This window comes from Apaloderma vittatum, unplaced genomic scaffold, assembly GCF_000703405.1.
Source record: "Apaloderma vittatum isolate BGI_N311 unplaced genomic scaffold, ASM70340v1 scaffold14971, whole genome shotgun sequence".
Taxonomy (NCBI): Eukaryota; Metazoa; Chordata; class Aves; order Trogoniformes; family Trogonidae; genus Apaloderma; species Apaloderma vittatum.
In genome coordinates this window covers 122,924-139,117 of record NW_009699759.1, presented here as the reverse complement: position 1 = coordinate 139,117, position 16,194 = coordinate 122,924, and the positions used below count along the sequence as shown (strand labels likewise).

General features: G+C 36.4%; 1 protein-coding gene across 2 annotated transcripts in view; it reads left to right on the top strand.

Moving 5' to 3' along the window:
* LOC104280769 (chromosome unknown open reading frame, human C15orf41) overlaps positions 1–16,194 on the top strand; it is a 118,265-nt gene that overhangs the window by 17,616 nt on the left and 84,455 nt on the right. For both annotated transcript variants that reach the window (XM_009878529.1, XM_009878530.1), the window contains exons 2-4: positions 9,453–9,498; positions 10,366–10,430; positions 13,681–13,741. In XM_009878529.1, coding sequence (XP_009876831.1) covers positions 9,453–9,498; positions 10,366–10,430; positions 13,681–13,741 — 172 coding nt within the window. The remainder of the gene's footprint in view (positions 1–9,452; positions 9,499–10,365; positions 10,431–13,680; positions 13,742–16,194) is intronic.

The following is a 16,194-nucleotide window of genomic DNA, read 5'->3' as shown; positions in this document are numbered from 1 at the left end:
TCATAGAGTGGTTTTGGTTGGAAAAGACCTTTAAGATCATAGGGTACAAATGTTACCATAGTGATGTCAGGCCCACCATTAAACCATGTCCCTGAGCGCCACATAAATACCTCCAGGAATGGTGACTCAGCCGCTTCCCTGGGCAGCCTGTTCCAGTGCTTGACAACCCTTTTGGTGAAGAATTTTTTTCCTAATATCAAATCTAAACCTCCTCTGGCACAGCTTGAGGCCATTTCCTCTTGTCCTATCACTTGTTACTTGACAAAAGAGATCAGCACCCACCTCACTACAACCTCCTTTCAGGTGATTGTAGAGAGCGCTAAGGTCTCCCCTCAGCCTCCTTTTCTCCAGGCTGAACAGCCCCAGTTCCCTCAGCTACTCCTCATAAGTCTTGTGCTCCAGACCCTTCACCAGCTTCATTGCCCTTCTCTGGACACACTCCAGCACCTCAATGTCTTGCTTGTAGTTGAGGAAGTAAGTTGTGGAATTAAATTAGTTTATTCCCTCTATGGCACAGTAAGGTATACCCCTGGGGCTGAAAGCAGACTTTGTAAATATCTACGTATATGCCATAGTAACTTGAGATACAGGCAAAGTACTACACCGTCTGCTACATAGATAGATGAGAATTATTCTGTTTTTTTTTCTTTTGTTTTCTAATTGCTAGGAGCTTTAAAATTATAAACTTTTACATTATAAACACTGTTTGGGGCTTAAAACTAAATATCTCAAGGGGAGTAGTTAAAAATGGATTCATTTCTTGCCTTAAATCTGTATCGTTCCCCAAACTGAATTTACTTAAAACTACTCTTCTATATCATCCATATTTGATAGAGCTAAAATTCTTTAAATTATATCCTCTACAGGAAGTATTAATAAGATCCTGACTTGTTTAAGGAATTAACAAGTTTGATTGGATTTCTCAAAGCTTTTTTGACTTAAGGTGTTCACTTCTTACCCTGGAGATAGCTGTGCAACAGTATGTGTGCTTGACATGTGATGCATGCAAATGCTAAATACAGTAGCAGCATGAGGCAAGTGTCATTAACAGTAATTTATGTAATGAAAGCCACCTGGCTGTCTTCGTAATTAATTGCTTGTAAATAATAAATTTAAATATAATTTATAGTTTTCTAAATTTGATTATATACTTTTAGGAGCAAATTGTTTAAGGGTGTTTGGGGATTTATTTAGTTTCAAATTGGCACAGATATGCTTTGTGTATACAGACTGGATTTTAACATAAAATGAATGGCCTAATTAGCTTCAAATTGCCATTCACTCATAAAAATAGTTTTCTAAAATTAAACTTAAACATCTACTTTATACAGAATAATACAGGTTAGAAGAAATAAAGTATAAAGTAGAATGGTTTTCTACTTTCTCCACAATCAGGAAATCCGAGAGTGCAGTCTGAAAAACTTCTCTAGTCAAGGGATTCTATAATCTGATTCTTTTCATGGGGGGAAGGGAAGGTAGCACGATAGAGTTATCCAAACTAAATGAGGAAGATGAACACAGAATGAACACATCAAATATTTCTTTCCAGTCATAGCCTACTAAGTGAATGCTTTTCCAGTGTATGGATCTTGGCCCTATCAGGAGGGTCGATAGGAAAGGTGAGGGATAAATCCCTGGTTTAAAGTGTGGTTTCTTTGCCTTAAAGCGCTTGTTGAGCTCCATTGCTGTTGCAGTCTAGGGGCATCTTTCTTTGCGCAGCCATCATCACATAACTACAACTTTTGTGTATTTTTGTCTAATGGTTCAGCATTTAGTTTGTGATACTAAGAGTTCAGACTCGCAAATATGTTTTCTGTGTAATCTTAAGTGAAGTAGATGGAAATAAAGTGTGGTTGGTGTACAGTTAAGTTTAAACAGGGAATTTGCAGAGATTTTGGGTTTTTTCTCCCAGTCTCTGGTATGCTGCCCCATGTCTCTGCTTTGGACTGTGTTCACTCTTTTCTGGATGTTAAGAAACTTTATTTCTTGCTAAGTAATTTGGAGTAGTTGAGGACAAGGACATTGCAAAATCATCTCCTTATGTTAGTCTCAAGCTTTGCTTTTTTTGTTTAGTTTTCTGAGAAATTTTGTTGGTAGAGTTAAAAGGAGAATTTTAGAGAATGTGAGGAGATAGAGATGTGGAGGACAAGTACCGTGATTATCAAGGTGAATGTGGGAGGCAAACCCAATTTGACTCCTATCAGTTTTTTCTGTCAATGGTCTCCCCGATTAGATGATCAAAGGGTACCAGAGAGGTTCTGGTATGTGTAAGGTGAAAAAATGCAGTAGTCATTGAAGCCTGATGTCAGAGTATTTGAGAGGTTTAATTTCATGTTTTATCACTAGCATTGTAATTTTTATGCCTATGTTGTGAATATATTGTGGTCACATATTGCATCTGAAAATATTTGTCAGCTTGAAAATTGAACCTTACGAAATAGTTTTGTTTTTATGGAAGAGAATTTACTTGAAACATTAGCAAAAGGGTGTTTACTTACAAAGGTCTCTGTGTGGGTTTGACATTTATGTAGGTTTCAAACACTCAAACAGCACAGTGCTTGCTGCAGAACTCTGGAAAGAAAAAATATCAGAACAATATCTTGGGCAAATTGCTATCTGTTTTCTGTACTTGCTTACTAAGATAATAAGACCAAAAAGTAGTTTCTTTTCATTTGGAAATACCATTCTCCTGTTCCTGTGTTTCCAAAGTTCCATTTTTAACCATAATACCTGCCAATATTTATCCACTGTTAAAGCATAATGTTGTTGTTCTCATCATAAGCATATGTATGTGAATGGAAAAATATCTTCGTTCTGATTTCTCATTTCTTTTTCAGGGCTTGATCAGAAATACTTTGTAATCATTTTAATGTGGCATATTCTGAGTTACGCTTATATTACTGCTGTTGAAAGTTAGATTTTTGTGGTGTGGGTGAAAGAAGGTGGAATTTATCTCTGCAGATGGCTAGCATTATTTTGGGACCATTACCTGTATTGATAACTTGTATTTGTACTTTGTTTTTTTCACATCTGATACAGATTGTTCATAGTCTGCAGTTGTTTTAAAATGTATGGGCCATTACAGCAAACACCAAAAAATGAGGTGTCCCCAGGAAGAATTGGTGCCCCATTCTTAAAGGAACATCTAAGACTTTCCAAATGAAAAATCATTCAAACAGTATCTAATACTGGCAATTTTCCTCTGTCTGCTGCTAGAACTTATTGGCCAACTAGGTCAGACATTATTAAAGTTCAAGTGGCCCAGTGGGAAAAGTAATGGCCTTATGCTACTATGAATTTTAAATGCTGCCATTTCTATGTATTGCACCATCATCTGTTCTCGCACATCACTAAATTATACAGAAGTTGTGGGACCAACCAGTGTCAAGGTCATAGAAGTGATGACTCTTCTCAGGTAGCCTTCTTGGAGCTCTCTCGTACAGTAATTCTCATAACCCTGACTATGGGCAGCACAGCTCTATGCATATGCCTGCATTTAACCTTTTTAGTATCATTGGGTAGTTTAAGCCTGCAATGCAGAGTGTCTTTTTCCTTGGACTCTTTACTTATTGCTTCTCGTTTTTGATCTTACAGAAGGTATGAAATTGACTTTGATGCAAAGACTGCTTTTCGTAAGTGATTCATATTTACATATTTCAGTTGAGCTGTTGTACAGTTTATTGAACTAGATATTGGAGATTTTCGAAATTGATTAGTTCTGTAGTTCTCCAGATGAGCTGAGCTTGAATTTTGTCTTGATTTTAAATATGATGGTACTGAGACTGAAATGGACATATCAGGAGGTACTTCATGTTACACATATATTTATTGAATTTTTATAGTGTTAATATATTTGTCATGGGAGTATTTCCCCATCAGCAATGTATTGGCTTTGTAGTTCCCAAAGTAGTTCCTGGTAATGTTTCGTTAATGAAACTGGTTTTATTTCCCAGACTTTAACTGGTGTAGCTGGAAAGTTGTTACATTAGAAGTTGCCTGTTGCAACTGAAGACTTAGGTACTTCTGTGTCACTTAGTTACTGCAACTTTAAACACATATATTGACACACACCTGCACTTATAAAGAGACTTGTGCATTGATTTAGCTTCAGTTGGTAATTCACTGACATCTGATGAATCAGTGTTAGATTTGTGAATGATTAAGTACAAATGTGCATGGAGACAATAATCCTCATTCTCCAGAGAAGTGGCCACAAGCGTATTAAAACTTTAGGAAAGGTTTTAATATTAAAAGCTGAAGTGAGGAGGGATTAATGCTGTAACTACTCCAGAGGTCAGTGAGTCTCCTTCTCTCCTTCCGTGTTCTTCAGTGCCTGGGTGTGTATAAGCCTAGCTTTGGTAGGTCTTTGTTATTCCTGAGCCTTGCTGGATCCTCATGTAGAAACGTTCAGACTGCTAAGAAGTCTTTTTTCCAATCCTACCACATAGAAGAAATTCTGAGAATCCACTAATTGTTGCCTCCTCTCAGGTGGGGAGTTTACCATCAGACTGGCTTTAGTTGGTTTGCAGGTATCACTGTGGCACCTGGCAACCTATGTCCTGTGGTTGTGGGAAACCACGGGGGCTTTACATGTCCGTGCATGTGTTACACGTTTGAACCAATGCTGCTAGATCTAGTTGAAATCCATTATTGATAGAGTTTCTAGAAGTAAGAGTGAACTGGTTAGCGTGTGATAAGCAGTATAGGAAACATTGCTTTCTTTAGGTGTCTCTGTTCCACGGCATTTGCAGTACGGAAGATGAGAGCTAAAAGACTGTTAAGAGTTTCATGTCTTTGATAATGTAACAGGAAAAATATATTTTAGACACGCATTCTGGAATTTCAGGGTAGCTGAGAGGAGGATTCCCCTTCCAACCCCAGTCATTTAAATTTGTAAAATATATATGTATTTCTTTTCTGACATAAATTCTTAATGCAGCATAGCAGCACCATGCAATTCTAGCCCTAAGCTTTTATTTTAAAGCTCAATATCATGTTTGTAAAAAGATTTAAAAACTTATTATACATGTAAAGGGGAAGTTCTTTTCCAGCTATTTTTCTGCTTCACAAGATTTCATGAAGGGCTCGAGTTTGCACTGCATACTCCTGCTAGAGACCCTGGAAGGCAAGAAGCAGTTTCTCCTCCTACCTGAATTCCTCCAATAGCAGAGTGTAGTGCTGTGCCCACCTCCAAGAGAAGCTTTGATGCTGCTGCTTTGGGATTTTACACATAACAGCTTCTGAATTTTGGAAACACAGCGCCTGCCCCCACATTCAGGTTTTTGACCAATATATTTATCAACTAAATGAGATGGAATGATCCATTTTGTAAAAGGGAAGCAATAAAGCACTGTTCTCTGTAGATTTCATTTGTTCAAAAAAAAAAAAAATCAGGGCTATTTTATGTATACAATGTGTATTTATCTCACAATGGACTTGCTTTGCCCTTGCTTGTGTCCACTTGTGTGAACAGATACTGGAGTTCATATTTACACTTGATTTATTTTTTTCTTCCTTCATTTGGTGTTTATATGAAATGTAAAGCCAAATTTTTAGTCTTTCTATTCTAAGCAAAAATTGTGGGGTCAAAGATGAGGGAAAGGAAATTTTAAATTAATATATAAAACAAGTGAAAACTTGATTTTGTACATAAAATTTATGTTTTCAGTAATCTCAGAAAATAGAGAAGTGTTGAGCTTTATCCTATCCCTAAAGAATTAATTATTTTCAAGGTCTGATTAATATTTGCAGAAGTTGTCATGTTTGGATTTTCTCCTGGTAAGGCTGTGATAAATAGCAAATATTAAGTTGGACAGCACCCCAAATCTTGGCTAGATCTGCAGGCCTACTTTGTTGACAAGATGATCTGATCCAATTAAATTCCTTTCATCCTTACTAGCTGCTTCTTGGCCACAGTTTTATACCAACTGTAGTTATGAAGCACCGATCTGCATCAGCATATTATCTGTTATTCTTTTATATATGAATACTCATTGCAAAACAAAACATTTCTGAAATACTCTTCAGAGATGGTAGCATTCCTCCTCTACCAAATTCTGGGATTCATTAGAATAGAATGGACTAAATTTTATTCTTATGTATTAAATGATCAAAAGGCATATTCTTTTCCAGCATCATACTTGCAGTTGTCCATCTAACATGACTGATCTCCAAGTTCTTTGAGATAATTCCTCTTATGTCTTGTTCTGATCTGACTTGGGCATCCCATTCTAAATGTGGATACCTGTAATACTTTTTATGAGAAGCATATTTTTTGTATCTTTATGTCATTTGGAACCTTGAAATGACTTGCCATTTTGTATAAATAAGTTATTTTTTAAAGAAATTATCATTTTGTAGCAGATTTTAGATTTCATAGGTTTCTGCCTAGATCCAGTTATGTATTGACAAGAGCACAAAGTGCATCAGGCATTCAGATAGAAGTATGTCACCAACGTCAACACAGAATAACAAAAGGTAAATTAGTTTGTTATGGATGTTGGTGTATGAGAAAAAGAAAATATTTGAAGACTGAGACACAACCATGTCTATATCCCTAGCCTTCCAGTAAGGCAGGCAGCTTACTATAAAGCTGATTCCCTAAGAGGTGATAATGCAGCACTGTAATGTTATTTTGAATAAAAAATATTTTCAGTGTTATGTTTTCCTGGATATCTCAGCTATGTGAATTTGTCTGCTTATTTACTGCTTTGAAATCCCATATGGCTGTATCAGAGGATGAATGGAGCCCCAGGAATTTGGCTGCTCCTGTGGAAGTAATGCTAGCTTACCTGGCAGTACCCCTGCTGTCAGCGTCAGCAGTTGTGATCCTGCTGTCTTGCAATGAAAATGCTTGTTCATGACTTCCATCCCCTCTCCAAGTACACAGTACTGTCTTTTTCAGTGTGTCCCGAAACTGCGATGTTTCAGTTTTGTCAGTGGCATCTTGCAATAGATGCTCCAGCTGTGTTTTGAGGAGCTGATTTGTGTTGCCAGGAAGTTGTGATAATGGAATTGTGGCAAGGAAACAGTGAGCAGCAGAGAAGGAATTCTAGTGTTTAAGAGGGAAAACTATGTTAACCAGAAGCAACATGGAAGCAGCTGTGTTAAGATACAAATGTACGTCTTGGAGAGAAAGATCTTCTGGTAGTAAGGCTTGAAATTCTTTGACTGTTACTATTGAAATAGTTCTCTTTGACACAGTCATAATGGTTTTGTACTGCAATCCAGTATATATCCAACTTGTTCAGTTCTGAGACTGAATTTTTTTGTGTTTGTGCTAAGTCCTAAATGATCCGAACAGTTGGAAGCATAGCAGAAGCATGTGGAACTAAACTGAAGTAGAAGGGCAAAATCCAAGGATACCAAGGGAGCAAATAAAATGGACAAGTGAGGAGTGTGAGGATCTTATTTATATGTCAGTGGGTATAATAGGATGATGCTTAAGTATAGTAATCATACTGGGAATAGCCTAAAAATGCAAAATTTGGTATGTCAGTGGGAGAGAACTCAAACCAGAAATTCTATTAAATGCTATCCTGTTTTGGTTTTTTTCCACATCTTTACTCTAAATTCAGCTCTACCATTAGGACCATGTAAATCTGGCAGATAATAATAGTTATGTGGAGAGCCATTAGGGGGCCATATGTATCCAACTTACTTAGAGCCTGCAGGGTTTTTCCCTAAATAAATCAACTTGAAATGCCTTGGTTTTGCATATGTACATAGCCTATGTAAGTATAAATTCTTAATTTCTTTCCTTTGTTCACATGTGCATGTTGAAGATTCCCGTGAATGGATCACCTTTTGGGGAGACATTGTGGTACATACCTCCTGGCCTCAGTGCTGAATGATGTGTATTGAAAAGTAGATAAAGTCTTTAGTGTATTGTAATCCATTTTTTCTGCAATCCATGAATTTTATGAATCTATATATCAGTCAGTTTATGTTGCTATAATTTTTCTACAGTTTTAACATGCCATCAGTGAGTATTCTGGGTGAACATTCTCATGTGTAAACGTGAGATCAAGGCTCAGCTTACCGCTATCACATAGATGTTGCGTTGGGCAGACAAGTCCAAAATACGGTGCTGTGGCAAAGATGCTGGAAGCACAGATAGGGATAAGACAGACTAGTAAGCTTTTTATGTAGCACTGAGCTAATCTAGTTTCTTTGCTGCTAATGCTTCAACTAGTTGGTTTAGAGGTAACTTTTTGTATTGTGTTGCATAGACATACCATCTGTTTAAACCTGAACAAGCCATTTAGTCGTTCTGTGCCTCAGTTTTCCCTTCTGCAAATGAGAGTAAGGCTTCCTTATCTTAAATTAGTATTTCTGAGGTGTGAAAATTGCAAGGAGGAGGGCGAGAACATTTGCATTTAATGTACGTATAATATGATGTAATACAGGTGTTAAATTCACATACAAGAAATCTGGCAGAAGAGCAAGGTTTCAGACATTGCTGAATCTTTGAACTACCTATGCTATGACTTGGTAGGTAAGTTCGCGAAAGGAAAAATGTTAATTATTCATAATGCTTTACTGTACCATAAAACTCGATTTATTGAGACCATAATTTGTTCAAGTTGCATGTAGTAGGAAAATATATCAGGAGTAATTAATTGTATTCAGGATGTGATGAGGTAGATATATCCACAGAGGACAATTGAAAACAGTAGCAGTGTGGTATTGATTGCCTTTCAGAGGGAGAAAAAAAAAATCTTGTCCCATTTCTAAATGTTAACAATTCAGAGAGCAAAATTCCCACTTGGGAAGAATGCTTTCCAGGTTGCTTCATTGCCAGGTGTTTGACATTGAGTGGAGCCTTAGATGGATGAAGCTTATGGCAGCTTTTGGAAATGACCGACTCCGGGGAATCTCGGCTTCCTGCTGTGAAAGTTTCTATTTTCAAAGCACATCAGTTTCAGTGGGAATGTTCCAGTGGTCCCATATGCTACTTCTGACAGAGGGGCAAGTTTTTAACCTGAATATGAGACAGCTACTGAAGAGGTTCCCTTGCTGCTAACAAAATGCATTTCAATATGCTGCCAATGAGCAAGCGGCATGTTCCCAACTGCTGATGGAATTTAACTCCATCCATTATTAATGGAAATTTTGCTTTGTTTTCCTGTTTGCCTGTTCCCTTTTAACTTGGCTACCTACTCCTGATAGGACTTTGTAGATTCTGAAGCTGAAAAAGGAATCACCCACACAATATGCTCGTTTGCTTTGAAACTCTTGCTGTATTTTCCTCCCCTCCCTCGTAAGCTCTCTCCTTGACCTAGCAGCTGGAAGCCTTTGTCTGAGGTGTTCATCTGGAACAACTTTTCCACACTTGTTTTCATGTTCTGTTAGATTACAGGGCAGCAGGCCTACCTTTGAAGCTCCCTTCTCTTTTGTTTCTTTGCAGTGCACTCCAGTAATTAACTTTGTCCTTCTTTTATTTGTTCCAGTCAATCGCAGTCCACTCTGCTGAGCATCTTCTCCCAGGAGTACCAGGTTAGAAGTTTTCTCCTTTGTGAGGGTTGACAGGTGCCTAATTGAATGATGAATGTCCCTTTATTTCTTTGTAATTGAACTGCCAGCTTTCTGATTGGTTTGGAGGATGTTCCCTTTTCCACATCAAGCACCGCCTGAGTCTCAGTGGATGGCTGCCAAGCCTACCCATCCATCTGTCTAATAACATCTAGCCTTTGCTTATTTGGTGGACCTGTAATAAATTATGCTAAACCATTATTATTCTGACAATAATAATTTCCCTGTGTTGCGTGGTTCCATGTGCTAAATGTTTGCTGACTTGCACTGTCAGTGCTGCTTTCCATTGCTGACAGAGATGATGATAAATGACCATTGCCGGAGTGGCAGAAGGCAAGAGAGGCAGAAAATGGAGTCATTTATCATGAGATGACAGGTGTCAGTCAAGTGGCAAGTCTCTATGGAATTACTTTTTGTAGTTTTTCAAATAAGTTGTTTTTAAGCAATGTTCTTTCTGGTTAAAAATGCCAATTGAATTGTAAAACTAGAGTGCACCAGACTTAGATGGAATTGAATTGAGGGAAAATTAATACAAAGGTTGAAAGAGAGAACAAGTTTTTCTTTGCCCTCTGCAGCCTTCAGTAAACTTATTTAGATTCAATTATTGTGACCTTATTGGCTTTTACATATATGGTACATTGCAGTACAGTCTGAAGACGTTCAATTCAATAGGCAGATTGAATGTCATTTCTGTCCAGAATCTAAAAACATAGTTCAGTTTATGTATCAAAGTGTAGCCAAGGAACATGTGTTTGGGCAGTGATGATTTCTGTGTTTTGATCTATGACACATTTGTAAGACTCTTTGTTTGTTTTTTTTTTGTTTTTCTAGAAGCAAATCAAAAGAACACATGCCAAACATCACACTGCTGAAGCTATTGAAACTTACTACCAAAGGTATGACCTCTCCACCCCGGTTAAGAATATCATCATAACTGCTAATTGTTATGGCAATTATAAGTAAATTAGCTTATAAGTTTATGAAGCTAATTTTTTATTAAAAGCTAATTTTTTATTAAAATTAATTACAAATTTGGGATGAGGAATACAGGACGGTTCATGTTAAAATGTTTTTCAGTAAAAATGCAAAATTTTTTCAGCTTTAGGTTTATTTCCTTGACTCTACCTCAGGATAAGCAAATATTTTTTTACATTGTGTGTTACAACATTTATTATATATTGCCTATAGTTTGTAATTACAGGATTTTCATGTCAAGGCTAATGTTGATGATAACTTCCTTACAGCAAAGGAGCTTGTTCTGTTACAGTTGCTTGTATTTCTAAGGCATTTGTGTTACAGTACAAAACCATTACATACTAAATTCATGTATTGCCAGTTAAAGCACTGATTTTTAGATCTCTCCTGTTTTATCAACAGAAGTGTCAGAAATAGCTGTTAAGGGAGAATGAAAACCTTTATGTCATTTTACAGTATTTTACAATTGTTTACATCTTAAGCTAATAAATTGTATTTGTTACACCATATAGTTCGCCTGTTACTTTTATAGGCTTTACTAAAAATATTGCAATGACATAATTGGGGCATACTGCTAACTGGTAAAGATACGCAATTAAAATATTACTTTGTAGACTGACATATCTGAGGAGCTTGCATGGCAAGGGAGTTCATACTTGTGATTATATATGTCTGATATTTATTCTTAATATTAATCTGTATGAATCAGGACAATAAGCAAAAAGCCTACATTTGTAAACAATTAACTGTGCTTCTACAGAGTCATATATTTAAAACCTAAGCACAGACTGATTGTATCAGACTATCTAGTCTGAACTGTGCTTTTTGGAGGGGTTGATTTGCTTTTCTTTAGTCATTGTATTGCTCTATAAAAATTTGTACTGGTTTACATTGTGCTTTCCCTAATGTTGATTCTTGTTTAGGAAGAATATTGGCATCAAATATTGTGTATATATAGGTAGTAACACAACACTACAATTTTTAATTTCTGTTCACTAGCGCAGTTTTAGCAAAGTGCCCTGTGTTAATTGTAACCGCTGTGTGAATAACTCTTTCCTTAGAACACAGATAAGTTGTTTAAATCACTTCTATGATGCGTTACTAGTTCCAACAACTTAAACATGAAACATGGGACCAAATTTTGCTTTATGCAAAGCAGCCGTTGGATTGGTGTCAGTAAAGTTGTAGGTATGATTAAGTTTGGCTCACATCAGGTAGGAGGATTTGGTCTCCTGCCCCTTCTGCGCTATCTGAAGTACGATAGCAGTACATAACTAATGCATTATGTATGAAGCTATGTGGTGGTGGTAGGGAAAATCACTCTTTACGCTATTTGTGGGCATTTCATATTGGAAATGTGTTAACATGGCTGAATAAAATGCACATGTTTTAAGATCAGAGATGTTCTGGTTAATAGTTGGAAAACTCATCTCAGTCCTGTTTTAGTAGATTTACTGTGCAGTGTGTTGTGTAAGCTACAGGAGCAGACAATTTGAGTCGGAAGCCAGTTTGAAATGCTTCAAGCATAAACATGACAAACATGTCTTCTCCTGTGCACCGATGTAGCATCTGTCTTCCTGCTGCAAAACCCCCCGTGTGCGGTGTGCCCCTTCCTATCCCCCCCTCTGCGACATACAAGCAGATAATTGTGCTCCCATTGCTTTCCTAGGCCAGAAGGTACCCATTTCTGAAGGCAGTGATTTCCAGTGTTCCCTGTTGGGAACAAGTAGAAGTACAGTTGAGTGGAGTAGTTTCTGCTGCTCTGATGAGATTTACTAGTCTTAAATTTAGGCAAATACAAAGGTGATTACAGGAAGGATTGGCAAGCTTTTCAGAACAGTGTTGCCATCAGCAGGTGAGACCTGTTAGTCCATAATGGAATTGCCAGTAGCATTAGAAATATCTGACAGAAAATTACTCAATTGTCAGCAGTAGCTTTGCTATTCGATCAACCAGATGCATGTTTTAGAACATGAATCTTGAGTAAATCACCCTGGTTAGGTATTTTGTTTATGATCTCTCCTTTTTTCAGTGTATAAATATACACAAGGCATCTTGTTTTGTGGCTTTTTTATGTAGAATTGAAATAGGTTACATTAAAAGCTTTTATAATTTCCTTTAGTCATTAAGCCTCAGAATAACTTGCAAACAAAAAGCTGTCTAATCCTCTGTGAAGAGGTTTATGTAAAGGTGTTAACACCCATTCCACAGAAGGGGAAAATTATAAAGAATTTCCATGTCTGTAACTAATGAGCAGAAGAGTGGCTTCTGATGGATAGATAATGGTAGAGCTGGAAAGGCTGTGGCCTTCTAATGATGTCAGTAATGATGTGCTATGCAAATAAAGATAGAATAAACGAGCAGGTTCAAATGTTGGTAACTATTGTTCTTTTCCACATGGCTGCAAGGCTCAAAGTGGCTTCCAATAATATAGCTTCTTCCCATCAACTCCTGAGGACAGGTTTTAGCATTATTGAAATGTAAACCAGAAACAGTGGAAGTAACAGAAGTGAGGAAGGTGATACCGCGTGAAGTGATGGTCAGGATCCACATGGCTGCGGATCCACAGTGGTCTGATAACCTTAACCAGCCACGCTAAGCCTTTGCCATTGGTGGGATAATGACCCTCCATCACCCTTTATTGGATCTGAAGTGTTTCTTCTTGTATTTTCTCTTTAGAATCCTAATTTGATTGTTAGACTCGGATTCCACCACTGTAAGCCATAGTATTTAAACTGCTGCCTAGTTGATTAAATTTGAGAATTTTGGTTTTGTGTGTAATAATGAATTAAGATATACAGTGCACCTTCATAGTTGAAGATCATGTGGAACCCAAAATCTATACTGTGACTAATAGAGGTTTATTTACCTGTGATGCATCTTTAAGTAGTACAAGTATCATTTATGTGTATGTCATTAAGCCTAAAAAATTTTTTGGTTTTTTTTTGTGGTTCTACCAGTGACTTAACTGAGATAGATCAATCTTAGAGATTAATAGGAGACAACCTTAGAGAGCTAGTGATTGTTTAAAATACTTCTTAGAAGATTTCCCATTAAATACCCTTTACTGGGGTATTTTCCCCCACACGAAAGAGATTCACAAATGATACTGACTTATCTAAATGAGCGTTTTCTTGCTGCTGCAGAATTACCTGGCTTTGTCTTATCTAGGTACCTGAATGGGGTGATGAGAAATGCAGCTGCCCCTGTATTACTGGAGCTGGCCAATGAGGTAATCATCTGTACTTTGTTCTTTAATCTTCTGGTGTAAAACCTGAGGGGCATATCTATAGTGATTTTAGTGAGAAGTGTAATTAACCTAAAAAAATGGTTTCAAGGCACATTAGACATTTAAAATGGTTCCCCAGTCTGTTAGTACTTACAATAATTAGACAAAAAGCCCCATTTATTAATAAATCAGTTAATGTAATTAGTCTCTTAACTTCAAGGCAAATGTGTAAGAAACTCTGGATTTGTATTTTGCTGGAAATTTTAGACAGACCTTAGGTCTTTAATGCACAAACTTACTAAAAACTCCTACACTGATTAAACAGAGTTGCTTCAGTTTTCCTTGTATGTGATTTCTTGTTTTTAATAACAAAACCATCTAAGATTTTTTATTTTTTTTTAATAATAGGAAGAGTTAAACCAGTTAGTTTTCCTGACTCCATTTATTTCTGGTCATACGGATTAGAGGATGGTTAATGAAAGCTGCTGAATATAAAGTAATTAAAGAGAATAAATTCCTCAATATAGCCATTTCCTAGAAAAGTTGATGTGTGAAAAGTTCAGGACAGCTGATGTTGAAGTCTTGACAAATGTATCGATGCTGTTTATTAAGTAGAATATGAATCTACCGTGGGATGCAAAGTGTTTTTTGCATTAAAAAAAAAAATCTAGCTAAAGCACTACCAAAAAGAAGATGTAGAAAGTTTGAAAGAGTGACAGTGAACCTTCTAGGAAAAAAATTGATGAAATGTCTATCCCTTAAGACTCTAAAATATTTATTTATAATAACAATACAATAGCTGATACTCCTTGGAACTGCTTATGCAACCCTCAAAGCGATAGACTGAAAAGTGTGCTGGTTTCTGTTGCATTTTAATAGGAGGTGTAAGAAGGAGGCAGAAAATGAGTGTTTGCATTAAAAACGATATGACATGACGAGCATTAAGTGTTGCGATAGCAGCAAGTTCTGCATGTTACATTAGTGAGAAGAAACGGTTTCTCATGTACATTGCTGCAGCCAGCAAACGAGCAATTACTTACCAATTACTAGAAGATTTTAATGGTCTGTGAAGTGTCCACATATCCTGATCATACAGTTAGCACAGAATAAAGGATTTATTTCATATTAGTGGGAAATGCGTAGCTTCTTACCATTTCTGAAAAAGACAAGTTTACTGTACTGAGAATAGAAGGTACTTTACATAAATAAGTACAATCCCACTAAGAATCTAGGTAAACAACCTGATTCATGATACAGTGCATCCGTATTATATGGTAACTGTCATAAAAATATTTCAGGCACAAGGTAATATATCTGTTACTGGTTCTTCGTATATTTTTTCCCATTGATTTAGAGATGATGCATATAATTTCTGACTCTGGTGAGCATATCTTTGCTTATATTATACTAATGCATTTTTGCAATTCAGATCAAAGGTATCTGCAGTTCAGAAGTAAGTAAAAATTAAATCTATGAGAAAGGGGAGATATACAAAGAACTTATCTGCTTTTGATTTCGTAGGAGCAGGTATATAAGAAAGGCAATGCGTTTTGTGACTGCTACCTAATGCATTAGGGAAATGTGGCAATAACCAGCACCAGATTACTGCTTCCAAACAATCAAGCTGCCATTTTTATATGATAGTTAATATTTAAATGACATACTCTTGCATCTGCTGACAATTGATGTAATGGTAATACTTTATGAGTCAATATATATTTAATCAGTGGAAACTGTAAAAATTGATGAGAAATATATAACATAGATGCTTTACAGTGTGTAGCAGCTCTGTTAAATAGGAAAAGGTCTATATTATTGTCTTTTGGGTTTACTTTTTTGAGGATTTGTGAAACTACTTTTAATTTTTTTTATTTTATTTGCCAACTTCTTCATATTGTGTATGTAGTCCAAAAGGACTAAAATAAATCTCATTTTTGATAGATAGGAGTAATAAAATTAGTCACTGTTCTCTTCATACAAATATTTTCAAGTGAGATTTGAAGCACTATGAATTTTACTTACATGCTAAATTCTGACATGAAGCATGATGGCCCTATTTCAAAGAAAGATGGACACATGATTAATATGAAAATTAGGGAGATGCAAGTACCTGAACTAATAAGGTAGTCCTTATTCAGGCTGGACTACCTTCAGTAATTTCACCATTTTTCATGTGTCAGCTCTGATGTGGGTTACTGGAAATAAGCAGCTCCGTGGAAAGCATTTCTCTCTACTTGGGGAATTTAAGGGCATCCAAGTACGTACATATTTGGGAAAAAAAAAATGTATGCACAAATGAAGCCACCTTTTTTTGTCTAGTTACTAAATCAAGATAAAATTTTTGTATTAATATTGAACTTGAAAATGTGTCAAGAAAAAATCATTTTGGCAATGTGTGAGCAAGGCTTACTGTCTCATAGTTGAAATTCTGATTCACTAAAAGGAGTATTAAAATG